The following is a 14,808-nucleotide window of genomic DNA, read 5'->3' as shown; positions in this document are numbered from 1 at the left end:
GTGTGTGTGTGTGTGAATTGGTGTGAATTGAATTCGGGGTCTCCACTATGTGCACCAGTTCCATGAGACTGGCCAGTACTACCCTGGTGGCTGCTGCCCTAGGACGGGCAGATGAAGGACAGAAGCATGTCCACCTCATTACGCACAATGAGCCTGTCTGGGTGGATTTTATCGGGCAGAGCCAGACTGGAAGTCATGGCCCAGGTGTCCACGAAGGCCACAGGGAGGTGGCGGAAGGCAGCGCGCAGGAGCCGGTTCAGCAGCAGCGTGAACCAGTCACTGCCGTACACAGACTTGTAGCCTGTGTTGGCCAGTTTGATGACCACCAGTGTGCTGGGCTCCCTTGTCAGCAGTGCCACCACGGCCGCCCTGATCCCCTCCAGGCGCCGCTTGAAGATGGACGGGGAGAAGGTAGTGAAATGGGCGCCCAAGCCCAGCACCACCACAGTGTGGGGTCCGCCTGCCAGACCCCCCAGCTCCCGGGCCACCGAGTGCAGGGAGGCTACAGGGGTGCGCCGGGAGCGAAGAGGCCACTTGTGAGCCCGCCAGTGCAGCACGATGGCCCTCGCCGCGTCCACTGCCATCAGGGGCCCCGCCTGGTAGGTGACATGAAGATCCACCGGCTTCAAGGCTGCGGGAGAGGGAGTAGAGTTTGACGGGGTGAGCACCTCATTTACAAGTGCTCCCCGAGCACATAGCCAGGAGTAGACCCCAGCCTCCCCTGGAGAGGGACTCTAAGCCCCCCGCAAAAAAAAACTAGGTGCACTATTTAATACAATGGCCCTCCCTAAAAAGTGGTGGCTAGAAAGATAGTAAGGGAAAGGAGCTTGTCTTGGTGCTAGTGATGACTGTTTGATCCTTGGCACACTGTGGTACCCCAGACTCCCAGCACCACTAGGGGCCACTAATAGCTCAACCCCATCATTGCTGCTAAAGAAATAATGAACAACTGGAAAATAGAAATCTCAGGGTCACAGGATTCTTGAGACACAGCTGGTAAAACAACTTTTTCAAAGAAATGATTGCCCAATCAAAATGTCCACCAAGGAAGCAAAAACTTTCAAAGGAGAAAGATCTGAACCATGAAAGATATTGAATACTGGGGGGGGGGGGTAATTCAGAGGGCTGGAGGTATGTGTTGAAGCCCAATTTTATCCCCAGCATTAGATGCCACCTCGAGATCTGCTGGGTCTAGTTCTGGTAGCCCCTGAGCACTGCTGGTCTGTGTGACCCCAAATACTTCTGGACATGAAAACTGAACCATCAGGCCTGATACAGACCTGGACTGACTATCACAGGAGCAACCCTGGGACTTCATAGGGACGAATGAGGGGGAGACTCTCACATCTCCTGAAATATTGGAGTTTTGAAAAAGTACCAACTTGGAATTATGGAGGCAAAAAAGGCACAAATTTGGTTTGGGGACGCACCCAGCAGTCAGGGGTTACTTCTGGCTCTCTGCTCAGAAATTCCTCCTGGCAGGGTTGGAGATGGGATACTGGGAGTTGAACCTGGTCAGCTGCTTGCAAGGCAAATGCCCTCCCCTCTTTGCTATCATTGCTCGGGCCTCAGTGGGAAGCTTTTTAAAAAGTTTTTCCTCATTGGCAGGAGATATATAGCAGAGCGTAGAGAGCTTGCCTTGCAAGCAACCAACCCAAAATCAAAGGTGGTTCGAATCCCCACATCCCTTATGGTCCCCTGTGCCTGCCAGAAGCGATTTCTGGGCAGATAGCCAGAAAAACCCGGGTGTGGCCCAAAAGCCAAAAAAAAAAAAAAAAGTTTTCCTCATTGCTGTGGGCTTGTGATAAATGGCTTTGGATAGATTAAAGAAAATTCTTATAATTTCCATTTTGCTGAGTTATTATGATTATATTTATTATTAGATGCTGGATCTTATCAAATGCTTTCTCTGCATTTATTGATATAATCATATGTTTTTAATTGTTTGATTGTTATGGTATAGTACATTGATTGATTTGCATATATTAAACTATGCTTGGTAAAAGAAAATGGGACTTTTGTGTGTGTGTGTGTGTGTGTGTGTGGTTTTTGGTCACACCCAGCAGTGCTCAGGGGTTATTCCTGGCTCCAGGCTCAGAAATTGCTCCTGGCAGGCACGGGGGACCATATGGGATGCCAGGATTCGAACCGATGACCTCCTGAATGAAAGGCAAATGCCTTACCTCCATGCTATCTCTCCGGCCCCAAAAATGGAACTTTTATTTAGAAAAATAGGGAGAGTCTTAGTTCGATATTATCTGAAAGATTGGGTTCATGTGCTTGTGTGTGTGTATGTATGTGTGTGTGTGTGTGTGAGAGAGAGAGAGAGAGAGAGACAGACAGACAGACAGACAGACAGACAGACAGACAGACAGACAGTTTGGGACTGTGTTTTAGGATTATTCCTGACATTGCACTCAGGGACCACTCTTGGTGATACTTGGGAGAAATATAGGCAGTGCCAGGGATCAAATCTAGGTCGACTGCATGTAAGCCTTACCTGCTATACTGTCTTCCCAGGTCTGAAGTAGTGTATGGGGGCATGTTTTCTGTCCTGTGGGCTCCTTAAGTCTAGTGAAGTAGACTGGAGTGGAAGCCTGATGGTTGAATTACAACTAGAATCCCAGATCCTGCCAGGATTCAACCTTTGCTTCATGACTCTGGGAGAGATCAGAGTCCACCCCTGTCCACCCTTGGGTCTGTCTCTCAACCCCCTCCCTGGAGCTAGTTCTCCTGTTCCCACCACTCACAGGGCACTGTGTCCCGCAGATATTCCCACCACTGGCGCAGCGTTGAATCCCCTATCATGTGCACCTCATGGCCGGCCAGGCAGCCCAGGATGCTGTCGGCAGAGGAGAAGGAGTGGCTGGAGCAGGACAACGAGTACCACACATCTTTATAGTAGAAGCCAGCAGGCTTGGAATCTGGGAGTCCCGGGAGACAACGATGACGTGGGGCCAGAACTACCAGAAAGGGAAAAACAGAACTTAGCAGGCAGCACACTCACTCAGGTGCCTTTTTTAGAGTGCATTCCATTTTTGCCATACAAAAAAAGTGACATTGTTTTAGTGTGTAGATGTGGGAGATGGGTCCCCCAACAGTGTCAGGGTTACCAGAGTACTCTCAAAGATGCTCAGGAAGTTTCATAGTGCCAGGAGCAGCCCCAGCCAGGAGCACCCCCTGCAGGTCAAGCAAATGTTCCAACCCTGAGGTTCTCTCCTCAGTAAAACCTTTTTTCTTTTTGAATTGCACCCAGTATTCCTCTCATTTCTGGTTCACTCCTGGCTCTGCACTCAGAGATCACTCCTAATGGACTCAGGACCATATGAGATGTTAATGATTAAATCCTGCTTGGCTGTGTGCAAGGCAAACACTCTTCCTGCTGTGCTATGGCTCCAGCCCAGGTAATTCAACACTTATCTCCATTTTTGTTTTGCTAGTTTTGTTTATTGTCCTGTTTTAGAGTCATATCCAACAGTGCTCAGGAATCACTCCTGGAGTGCTCAGGGGACCATATGGGATGCTGGAAATGCCCTCTTTGCTGTACTATCACTCCAACTCCACTTACCACTATTTCTGAGTGTGGGAATAAAAGCCACTGAGAGGCTAAGCATAGTCCCATGACCTCTCATCAAGAAGAGTGAGTGACTAAGCTTGCATCTGAACCTGAGAAATCTGGTGGCAGCCCATACTGCTAACCACAGCTTTAGTGTTGGGTGGTAGGTGCATATATGGCCAGGAAGGGGACTCTCTTGACCAAAGTCAGGAATACAAGTGCCTAGAATCTTCTCTTCTCCACCACCCCCAGGATATGGCCACCGCACTCACCCCTGCTGCTCTTGTCTCTGTCAGTTTCTCTGACCCGGATGGGGCGCACGCCTTGAGGAAGCACTTTGTCTGTCACTTTCCTGGAGAAACACCAAGAGTGACCCCTGAGTGCACGCATCGGAGCAAGCAACTGTCCAGGATGGCTGGGCGGGTGCTGCCTACGATTTTGCCTCAACTTTGTTCCAGAAGGATTCTCAGAATCAGAGAAAGAGATTTCTTAGTCTAGCTTTCTTTTCTGAAACTGGATTCATGAACAAAGAAGGAGCAGAATCTGTCCCCCCAACACAGAGCATCAAAACTCAGACTGTAGGCAACAGAATCCCCAATTCCTTAAGTGTGGGCTGTGCATAGTGAGGTCCAAAAGAGTACCCTTCTGAGGTTGGGGTGTGCGAGACACCCCGTCTTGACAGAGGCAGACAATGGTTAGCACCATAGTTCATATAAGGCTGCTAAGGCCAGTCCCCTGGTAAGGAAAACATTCTAGAACCATAAAAAAAGGAATCAACCAATCTTTCTTAACACTCATCCAAGGAAGAAAAGAATAAGAAATTCAATGCAATGTGACATTCTGAGGGAGGCCCCAGAACAGAAAACCTACATTAGATTAAAAGGAAAGAAATCTGGGGCCAGAAAAATCATATGGGGTGAAGGCCCATGCCTTGCTTGTGGCCAACCTGGCTTTGATCTGGCAGCAGTCCATGGTGTTCTGAGCATCTTGGTTGCATTTCTGGAGGCCTTTGAGCACTTCAGGGCATGGTGCTTCCACCAGGGTGGCCCCGGGAATATTCAGAACTGAAGGGCAGAGAGAACACTGTGCATCTTGGGACATTTATTGACTCAGCAGCCTTGATAAATGAGAATTTCTGGTGGCTTGGAAGGTTCCCTTACAACACCCCCAAGGGCAAAGAAATCTAATACACATAAATGTTAGTTACTACTAAGGCATCCATGTTGGTTTAGGAATTATGACCAATATGCCAGGTTAGCATAAGCCATGAAAGCATAAGGAAAGAAAATATGGGAACTTGGAACCGTCTGTTGTTACCTTTTTTGCTATATATTAAAAGCTGTTCTCTGCAAAGTCAAGTCATAAAAAAAATTTCCACTGTTTCACAGGTGTTTATCCTAGAAAAAATATTTGCCTGCAAACAACTTCTGTTCGTAGAGACTTTACTTCAGAGTCACCAGTTTGAGAACCATACAGATGGTCATTGTTTAATCCATTGAACTAAACCTACATGTTGCCTCTAAGAGACATTTCACTGAGCAAAAGAAATCAGTTACCAGATAACCTACTTTATGTTTCTGTTTGTTTGTTTTTGCATCACAGCCAGCAGCCCTCAGGAATGAGGATTTTTCTACCATCAGAAATCGCTCCTGGCAGATTCAAGGAGACCATATGGAATACCAGAAATCAAACCCGGGTTAGCCATGTTCAAGACAACTGCCCTACCCACTGTGCTATTGCTCAGGCCCATATTCTCTTTTTTTATGCCATCTTTGAAAAGGAGAACCAACCTGGAGTCGTGGGAGAAAGATGGTGGCAGGTGTGAAATGACTGCAGGGACTGAGGGAATCAATAGGGGGCGTGATTTCTCTCAGGACAGTGGCTACAGTCCCTTGAGCTACACAGTTACCAAAACTCTGACCAACCTATGCGAAGTAAGCATCTTTTTTGGGGGGAGGGGGTCACACCCGGCGGTGCTCAGAGGTTACTCCTGGCTGTCTGCTCAGAAATAGCTCCTGGCAGGCACGGGGGACCATATGGGACACCGGGATTCGAACCAACCACCTTTGGTCCTGGACTGCCTGCTTGCAAAGCAAACGACGCAGTGCTATCTCTCCGGGTCCCGAAATAAGCATCTTTCACAGTATATCACATACAGGCCACTGTTTCATATTGACAAAAAGTCATCACAGCCAACAGTTTAGATCACAGGTTTTGGGCAGTTAAAAAAAAAAGGCAGTTATCAAGGGAATGGCTAAGAAAACTTTCCCAGAAAATCTATCCCCATCCTTCTTACCAGTCCAGAAGGGCATTTTCCTGTGGTGTGGTCACAGTCCAGTAACTCCCAGCAGAATGTCCAACTAAAGCATCACAAGGCAGAGTTGGGGGACGGGCACAAAACCAGGGCTCCCCCGTGTCCACATCTGTGTACTGGCACACAGGCCCCTTTGCGTTAGTCGATTGGGGGTCCACGTTGCAAGTCACAACCTCTTCGTTTCCCGACAGTCCACGGAAATAGCCTTTGAAGTCCACAGTGGCCCTTTTCTCCCTCCAGACTCTCCGCAGAACTCCCACAGCCTCGCTGGAGTGAATCAACCGAATGTGCACAGAGGCCTGGCCAGCCCAGAGCAGGGGGAATGTCAGCAAGTAAGTCCCGTTCTCCAGGTCCTCAACTTCCCCCGGGGCCGCTGCCTTCAAGTCTGGACCCAGCAGCTGAGCCCGGAACAAGTCCCCACCATAGTGTTTGGGCCGGCCCTTGTGGTCTCTGGCTACCAGGATGATTTCCAGGAAGCTGCCCATGGCATAGCTGTCCTGAGTGCGGTTTCTCAGGTGGTAAGTGGAGGTCTGGGGGCTAGTAGAGGCCAGAAAATCCCTCGGATCACCCGGGGTTGGAGGCCAGTAGAGAAGAGAGGTCAGATTGACAAGCTCTGAGGTCAGGTTGAGTAGAGGGAGTTTGAGGGATGTAGAAGCATCTCTATATGCTGGGAGGATTTCAGGGAGGCGGAAGGTGGTGACATCTGGCCAGTAAACCTTTAAACAGAACATCTGTAGGTAGAGAACAGGAAGCTCACAGTGGCTTATGTTTCTCTCATTTCTTCTGGTGATGGAGATTTCCATTCACCAAAGCTAGACCCCAAGGCAAGTCAGACTCCAAAGTCTTGTCAGGCTGTTACTGAGCAGCTTGACTTATGATAAGCAAAAGAAACCAGATACAAGAGAACCCACTTTAAAATTCCTTTTTTGATACCACCCAAGAGACAATTAAGGGCCAGAGAGATAGTACGAGGGTAAGATGCTTGCCTTCATCGGCCCATCCTGGCTTGATCCCCATCTCTGCATAGGGTCCCTCAAGTTCCATCCTCAACACAGAACCAGGGCTAAGCCCCAAGTACCATTGATTGTGTCCCCAAAACAAAAATAAACAATGTCTTTTTACCAAAGGAAGCAACAACAGGGGTAAGAAAGTAATCTACAAAGCTGGAGAAAATAATCGCAAACTATATATGACTTAAATCACGTTTTCGTTTTTTTTCTTTTTTCTTTTTTCTTTTTTTTTTTGGTTTTTGGGCCACACCCGTTTGAAGCTCAGGGGTTACTCCTGGCTATGCGCTCAGAAATCACCCCTGGCTTGGGGGGACCATATGGGACACCGGGGGATCGAACCGTGGTCCATCCGCTTGCAAGGCAGACACCTAACCTGTAGCGCCACCTTCCCGGCCCCGTTTTTTTTTTTTTTTTTTTTTGTTAAAAAAACCTCTTATTACTCTAAAGCAAAACACCAAATGATTAGTAAAAGGATGAAGGACTTGAACAGGCATTTCTCCTGAGGACATAAAAATGGCCCAGGGGCCATGTAAAGATCCTCAATGACACTGATGCCTGGAAAATGATATCAACGCTACACCTTACATTAGTTAGGGAGGCTACTTTCAAAAAACAAAGACCATGGGCTGGAGTGATAGTTCAATAGTAGGGTGATTGCCTTGCATGCTGCCAATTTGGGACGGAAATTAGAAGAGAACTATAAAGGAACACAGAAGGAAAACTTTAACACCTGGAAATTAAGCAGCTCACTACTGAACAACCAGTGAGTCAGAGATGAAATAAAAGAGAAAAACAAAAGATTCCTGGAAATAAATGCAAAATAGGACAGAAATAATCAGAATTTGTGGGACACAGCGAAAATGGTACTCAGAGGCAAATTTATAATTTTGCAAGCACACATCAGAAAGGAAGAAGGGACCTAAATAACTAACTTAATGACACAGTTTATAAAATTAAAAAATGATCAACAAAATGAACCAAAAATCGGTAGGCAGAAGAAAATAACAAAGCTTAGAGCAGAAAACAATGAAGTAGAAATATATAAACAAATTCAAAAGATCAACAAAAGCAAAACTTGGTTCTGGGGCCGGGAAGGTGGCGCTAGAGGTAAGATGTCTGCCTTGCAAGCGCTAGTGTAGGATGGACTGCAGTTTGATCCCCCGGTGTCCCATACGGTCCCCCCAAGCCAGGAACGATTTCTGAGCACATAGCCAGGAGTAACCCCTGAGCGTCAAACGGGTGTGGCCCCAAAACAAACAAACAAACAAAAAAACCCCAAAACTTGGTTCTTTGAAAAAATTAACAAGATTAATAAACCACTAGCAAAATTCACAAAGAAATGTAGAAAGAAACTTAACAAACTGGGTTAGAAATGAAAAGAGGGAGATCACTACAGATACATAGAGATTCAAAGGGGAATCAGAGACTACATTTAGAAACCTTATGCCAGAAAACATGAGAACCTGGGAGAAATGGATAAATTCTTAGACTTTTATAATCTCCCACAGTTGAATCAGGATGATCTAGCCCAGTGATGGCTAACCTATTTGAGTCCAAGTGCCCAAACTGCAGCACAAAAGTGCACAAAATTTCCGCAAAGTGCCAGCACATCAATTAAACCTTAATGAAAAGATTTTAGTATCAAACTCGCCTATCGCCATGCCGCATATCTTAATTGCTCACCTTCCCATATGCCACCTGCAAAGCTTTCACGTGCCACCGCTGGCACACTTGCCATAGGTTCGCCATCACTGATCTAGCCTATCAAAGTAGATCCATCACTATTGAGGAAATTAAAATGTTAATCAAAAGTCTTCCCAAAAACAAAAGTCCAGACCCCAGGTGGATTCACTAACAAATTCTTTCAAACCTTTCAAGAGGAGAGGCCAGAGAGATAGCACAGTGGTAGGGCGTTTGCTTTGCATGTGGCTAACCCAGAACCGATGGTGGTTCGAATCCTGGCATCCCATATGGTCCCTTGAGCCTGCCAAAAGCAATATCTTAGTGCAGAGTCAGGAGTAACCCCTGAATGCTGCTGGGTGTGATGCCCCCCCACCAAAAAAAAAAAACTTTCAAGAGGAGCTACTACCAATTCTTTTCAGGCTCCTTTAGGAAAGTGAAGAAACAGAAACACTCCCAAATAGTTTATATAAAGCTAATAACACCAGATACCAAAACCAGACAGAGATGCTATAAAACAAACAAAAAACCTACATACCAATATTCCTGATGAACATAGATGCAAACATCCTCAACAAAATCCTAGCAAATAGGATCCAATGCCTCATCAAGGTCATACACTTGGAAGCTTCAGCAGGCAAAACTGGGTATGGCATGGTTCCATGCTGTAGGCTTTTTGGCCAAACTTAGGGGAAGATGTGGCCTTTGGCTGCTCCCCCCCACAAGCCTTCTCTCTCCTTCATCCCGGACCCCAGGGTTATCCCTGGCTGCCTGCCCATGGTGCCAGCAAGGTGGGTTCCAGCAAACAGTTTAAAGGAGACCCCAGGTCTCCCCCATCCTGCACCGGGGACAGGGGGACTGGTGAACTTCCAGCTTCCAGCATAATTAAGGATCCAAACTCCTTTCTGGGAGCTGGAAGCTTCAGCAGGCAACATGGGAAATGGCATGGCTCCATGCTTTAGGCTTTTTGGCTAAGCTTAGGGGAAGATGTGACCTCCAGCTGACTCCACAGACTTCTCTCTCCTTCTTCCCAGAACCCAGGGTTACCCCTGGCTGCCTGCTCAGGGTGCCAGCAAGGTGGGTTCTGGCAAGCAGTTTAAAGAAGACCCCAGGCCTCCCCCATCCTACACGGTGGGGGGGGGAGGAGTGTGGGGACTGGTAATTTTCTGGCTTCCAGCATAATTAAGGATCAAATCTCCTCTCTGGGAGCCAGAAGCTTCAGCAGGCAACATGAGGAATGGTATTGGTCCATGCTATAGGCTTTTTGGCCAAGCTTAGGGGAAGATGCGGCCTTTAGGTGCCCCCCCATAGCCTTCTCTCAATTCCCATTCTCAAATTTATATAGATTTATAGGATAACATATAGTTTAATCCACTTTCTGTTATACACTACAGATAGTTAAATAGGGTATCATAGGTGTTCATCTATATTTACAATATACAGAACGTCAATGTTGTATTATTCCCTTCCCCCATTAGCTTACCACCTTGCAGGCTCATTTCTAGTCCTTTACTCTCACCTACACTGTCTATTACTCCACATGTAACCATTTTTACCCTCAGCTCTTCGCTCCTTATAAAGTAGATTATTATCCTCTCTCTAGCTAACTGCCAGCCAGCTCCCAAAATGAAAAAATAGACTCTCTGCCTGAGAAGAAACCAAAACTCTGTTCCTTTCGATCTATTATCAACAAACTCCTATTCCCCAACTCCCTTCACTGGATACCTGTGCTGCTACCATAATCAGTTTCAGAGACTCCCCCACTCAAAGACGTTTTCTGATATGGGGTTCTGGGAGTTGTTTACAGGCTCTAGATGGCCAAATCACAGATGAAAGTGGTGTCCTGGAAACAATACCCAGCCCGACTATTTCTAAAACATAAAAGGGACATGTGTATCTCCTTTGTATATTTCAGATGTATTTCCTTATTATCTATAAATCTTTCTTGAATATACTCTTATATAGTTTCAATTTTGCCCATTGGTTTTTTTTGTTTGTTTGCTTTTCCCCCTTTGAGATGTGCTCAATATGCAATGCTGGTAGAAGAGTATCTCTGTATAAAATTCATGTTTGAACCAAGTTACAGGGAATGTTGGACTTGATACCTGGAAGGACCAGCCCACTATATGAAGCTTATCACAAAGAGTGGTGATTGCAGTTAGAAAAATAACTATGGGCCAGAGCAATAACGCAGTGGGTAGGGCATTTTCCTTGCACATGGCCAACCCAGAACAGACCAGATGCTGGTTTGATAGCATCCCATATGATCCCCTGAGCCTGACAAGAGTGATATCTGGGCTCAGAGCCAGGAGTAACCCCTGTGTGGTGCTTGGAGGATCATATGGGATACCTGAGGTCAAACTGGGATTGGTTGTGTGCAAGGCAAAGTCCCTACCCACTATACTATCTTTTTTTTTTTTTTTTTTTTTTTTTTTTTGGTTTTTGGGCCACACCCGGTAACGCTCAGGGGTTACTCCTGGCTATATGCTCAGAAGTTGCTCCTGGCTTGGGGGACCATATGGGACACCGGGGGATCGAACCGCGGTCCGTCCAAGGCTAGCGCAGGCAAGGCAGGCACATTACCTTTAGCGCCACCGCCCGGCCCCCCACTATACTATCTTTCTGGTCCCCATTTGATGATATTCTTACTTCTTGCTCTCATCCAAGTTCCCCAAAGAAACAATAATGTCCCACCTCCCAACAACAATTACTTATTTTCTTTACAGACAGAAAGTTTTGTGCATTTATTTAGTTTTTTTAAATAATAACTTTATTTAAGTGCCATGATTGCAAACATATTTGTAGTTAGGTTTCAGTCATAAAAAAGAACACCTTGAGGTTGGAGTGATGGCACAGCAGTAGGGCAGTTGCCTTGCACGTGGGTGACCCAGGACGAACAGTGGTTCCATCCCCCAGTGTCCCATATGGTTCCCCAAGCCAGGGGTGATTTCTGAGCACATAGCCAGGAGTAACCCCTGAGCATCTCTGGGTGTGGCCCAAAAACCAAAAACAAACAAACAGACAAACCACCTCATTTTATCAGTGCAACCTTCCCACCACCAATGCCCCTTCCATCTCCCTCCTCTCTTTTTTTTTTTTTTTTTTGATTTTTGGGCCACACCCGGTAATGCTCAGGGGTTACTCCTGGCTATGTGCTCAGAAGTTGCTCCTGGCTTGGGGGACCATATGGGACAACGGGGGATTGAACCGCGGTCCGTCCAAGGCTAGCGCAGGCAAGGCAGGCACCTTACCTTTAGCGCCACCGCCTGGCCCCCCCTCCTCTCTTTATATAAGTTTAGGGGTCATATCTGATAGTGCTCTGGGCTTTCTAATGGCCTTGTAAAGAGAATCTAAGTGATGCAGGCGTCAATCCCAAGTTAGATATTTTATGCACTATACTCTCTATGACTCAGACAGGGAATTTAATTCTCGAATCTCCTGCTACTTCTCTGTTAATAAGCAGAGCCAGGATACCAGGAACTTCCATCTCTTTCCCTGACTCGAGACAGAACAAAACACCTCAAGACAAAGAGGTGAGAATCAAGAGAGGAGATGGTTCTATTTTTGCCCGTTTAGGATTATCCTGGAGTAATCTCACTGGAATTAGTTTTTGGAGGATTCTCTGACTAGTGCCTGCACATATTTCCTCCTCTGGAGGACTCCAGTGCTGTGGTGGTTTCCTGAAGTCACAGTGAGCACAGAGAAGGAAATGGGGCACCGCTGCTGAACAAAGGCAAAGGCAGTAAATCAACTCGAGGACCTGGTAGAAGTGAGAGCAATACTCACCCAAATCAGCAAAAGAAGCCCCATAGTCAGGATCTTACACCACTTGCCTTGCTCCATGAAAGGACCCATGGTGACTTGGTTTCTGCTTTGAAATGTTCTCCATGAACTATGGACCTAGGTGAGAGAGATACCTTTTTATTCCACAGTAGTTGTAGTAAGCAAACACTCCCACATTAATGTATACAGTTATACTGATAACTTGGTGTGGGAAGATATGGCAAGTATAAGAAAGCAAATACGCATTTTTATTGGTTTTTGGACCACAACAGCAGCGCTCAGGGAGTTGCATCTGACTCTGCCCTCAGAAATCACTCCTGGTAGGCTCAGGGGACCATATGGAATGCTGGGAATCAAACCCGGGTTCCTCCTGGATTGGCCGCTTGCAAGGCAAATGCCGTACTGCTGTGGTATCTCTCCAGCCCCCAAATGTACCATTTCTGCTTGATACTACAAACTCTGTCAGGCTCTGTGTCTCAGAATCTTCATTCCAGGACCAGAAAGATAGTTGAGGGGATTAGGCATTTGCCTTGCATGCACCACACAGGGTACTCTCAGTACTTTGGGCTTGGCACCAAACCAAAACCGTAAAAGCAAGCAAACACAAAGAAGAAACCAGGAAGGGGCCAGAGCTTTGCATATGGTGGACCTGAATTTGATTCTCACATCCAATATTGTTCCCCTGATCTTGCAGGAGTAATTCTTGAGCACAGAGCCAGGAGTGACCCTTGAGCACTGCTGGGTGTATCTCCCAAACAAAACATAACAAAACAGTAACCAGTGGGGCACAGAGGACTTTGTAAAAGTGAGTGTGACTTCCATGCCCTAGGGCTTTGGGGCCTACCAGAACAATGAAAGTCTGTTGAAGGCTAAGGGAAGAGTGTCCAGAGAACAGGGACACTGGTAGGGTAATTAATTACATTACACACAGCTGACTGGGTTTAATCCCCAGCGCTTATATGGTCCCCAAATACCACCAGGTATGATTCCTGAATGCAGATCCAGTAGTATGCCCTGAGCATCCCTAGATGCTCAAGATCAAAACATAAATTCTTTTTCTTCTTTTTCTTTCTTCTTCATTTTCTTTCCTTTCTTTCTTTTTCTTTATTCTTTCTTTCTTTTCTTTCTTTTTGTTTATGGGTCACACCCGGCAGTGGTCAGGGGTTACTTCTGGCTCCATGCTCAGAAATCACTCCTGGCAGGCTCGGGGGATTTTATGGGATGCTGGGATTCGAACCAATGACCTTCTGCATGAAGGGCAAACGCCATACCTCCATGCTATCTCTCCGGCCCGTATTCTTTTTTTTTTTTTGGTTTTTGGGCCACACCCATTTGACGCTCAGGGGTTACTCCTGGCTATGTGCTCAGAAATCGCCCCTGGCTTGGGGGGACCATATGGGACGCCGGGGGATCGAACCGCGGTCCTTCCTTGGCTAGCGCTTGCAAGGCAGACACCTTACCTCCAGCGCCACCTACCCGGCCCCAGTATTCTTTCTTTCTCTCTTTCCCTTCCTTCCTTTTCTCCTTTCTCTCCTTTCCCTTCCTTCCTTTCTTCCTTCCTTCTTTCCTTTCTTCCTTCCTACCCTCTTTCCTTCCTTCTTTACACCCAGCTTTACTATCACTAAACTGGGTTTTTATTTTATGAACACAAACTTCTGTTGTTTAATTCTCAGTAGTTCATGGTAACCTTAGTGACTGTTTTAAGCCTCTTACATCTGTCTTTTTAAGTATCTTAGTTCTAATGATATGTATGTTCTAGTTAGTTTGATATTTGGTTGTGAATATTCAAAAGCTATTGGAAATCTATAGAACTTATTTAATGTTTTTGTTCAAGGAAAACTTAAAAAAAGTTCTTTAAAGATTGTCTAGATACTTGTTTTCAAATGAACAGAGGGGAGCTTTACTTTTCTCCCTTCAGGAGTCTCAGCACTGGTTTCTAGGCTGAGAACTCAGGATGCTGAAGCTTCCTGGAAGGAGGTGGATGCAGAAAGAGGCACTGAGAGAGGTTTGAGTTAGCTTTTTTTTTTTTTTTTTTTTTTTGGGTCACACCCGGCAGTGCTCAGGGGTTTTTCCTGGCTCCAGGCTCAGAAATTGCTCCTGGCAGGCACGGGGGACCATATGGGACGCCGGGATTCGAACCGATGACCTTCTGCATGAAAGATAAATGCCTTACCTCCATGCTATCTCTCCAGCCCCGAGTTAGCTTTTTTTTTTTTTTTTTTTGCATGTGGTTGGCCAGCTGTCCCAACACTACTTGTTGAAGAGGCTTTTCTTGCTCCACTTAGTGTTTCTTGCCCCTTTATCAAAGATTAATTGGTTGTATGCCTGAGGGGCATTCTCTGAATACTCAAGTCTATTCCAGTGGTGAAAAACCAGAAGTTGCAAGAGAACTTTTTTTGTTTGTTTGGTTTTGGTTTTTGGTTTTTGGTTCACACCGGGCAGCGCTCAGGGGTTACTCCTGGCTC

General features: G+C 46.4%; 2 protein-coding genes across 4 annotated transcripts in view; one reads left to right on the top strand and one right to left on the bottom strand.

Moving 5' to 3' along the window:
* MEPCE (methylphosphate capping enzyme) overlaps window positions 1-14,808 on the top strand; it is a 372,004-nt gene that overhangs the window by 73,690 nt on the left and 283,506 nt on the right. The window lies entirely within an intron of this gene.
* LOC126030479 (NXPE family member 3-like) lies at window positions 85-5,920 on the bottom strand. Of its 2 annotated transcripts, XM_049788693.1 has the most exons (3): window positions 5,853-5,920; window positions 2,751-2,963; window positions 85-631 (listed from the first exon to the last, which is right to left on the bottom strand). In XM_049788693.1, the coding sequence occupies exons 1-3, from the start codon at window positions 5,866-5,868 to the stop codon at window positions 99-101; spliced, it is 762 nt and encodes a 253-aa protein (XP_049644650.1). In that variant the 5' UTR covers window positions 5,869-5,920; the 3' UTR covers window positions 85-98. The 2 variants fall into 2 exon arrangements, 1 of the variants encoding a protein (XP_049644650.1); XR_007503123.1 differs by lacking the exons at window positions 85-631; window positions 2,751-2,963 and adding an exon at window positions 3,853-3,908 and having other exon boundaries at window positions 5,853-5,886.

Source organism: Suncus etruscus, chromosome 15 (assembly GCF_024139225.1).
Source record: "Suncus etruscus isolate mSunEtr1 chromosome 15, mSunEtr1.pri.cur, whole genome shotgun sequence".
NCBI classification, from domain to species: domain Eukaryota; kingdom Metazoa; phylum Chordata; class Mammalia; order Eulipotyphla; family Soricidae; genus Suncus; species Suncus etruscus.
Note: the sequence above shows the minus strand (reverse complement) of the source record. Positions and strands in the feature narration are given on the sequence as shown.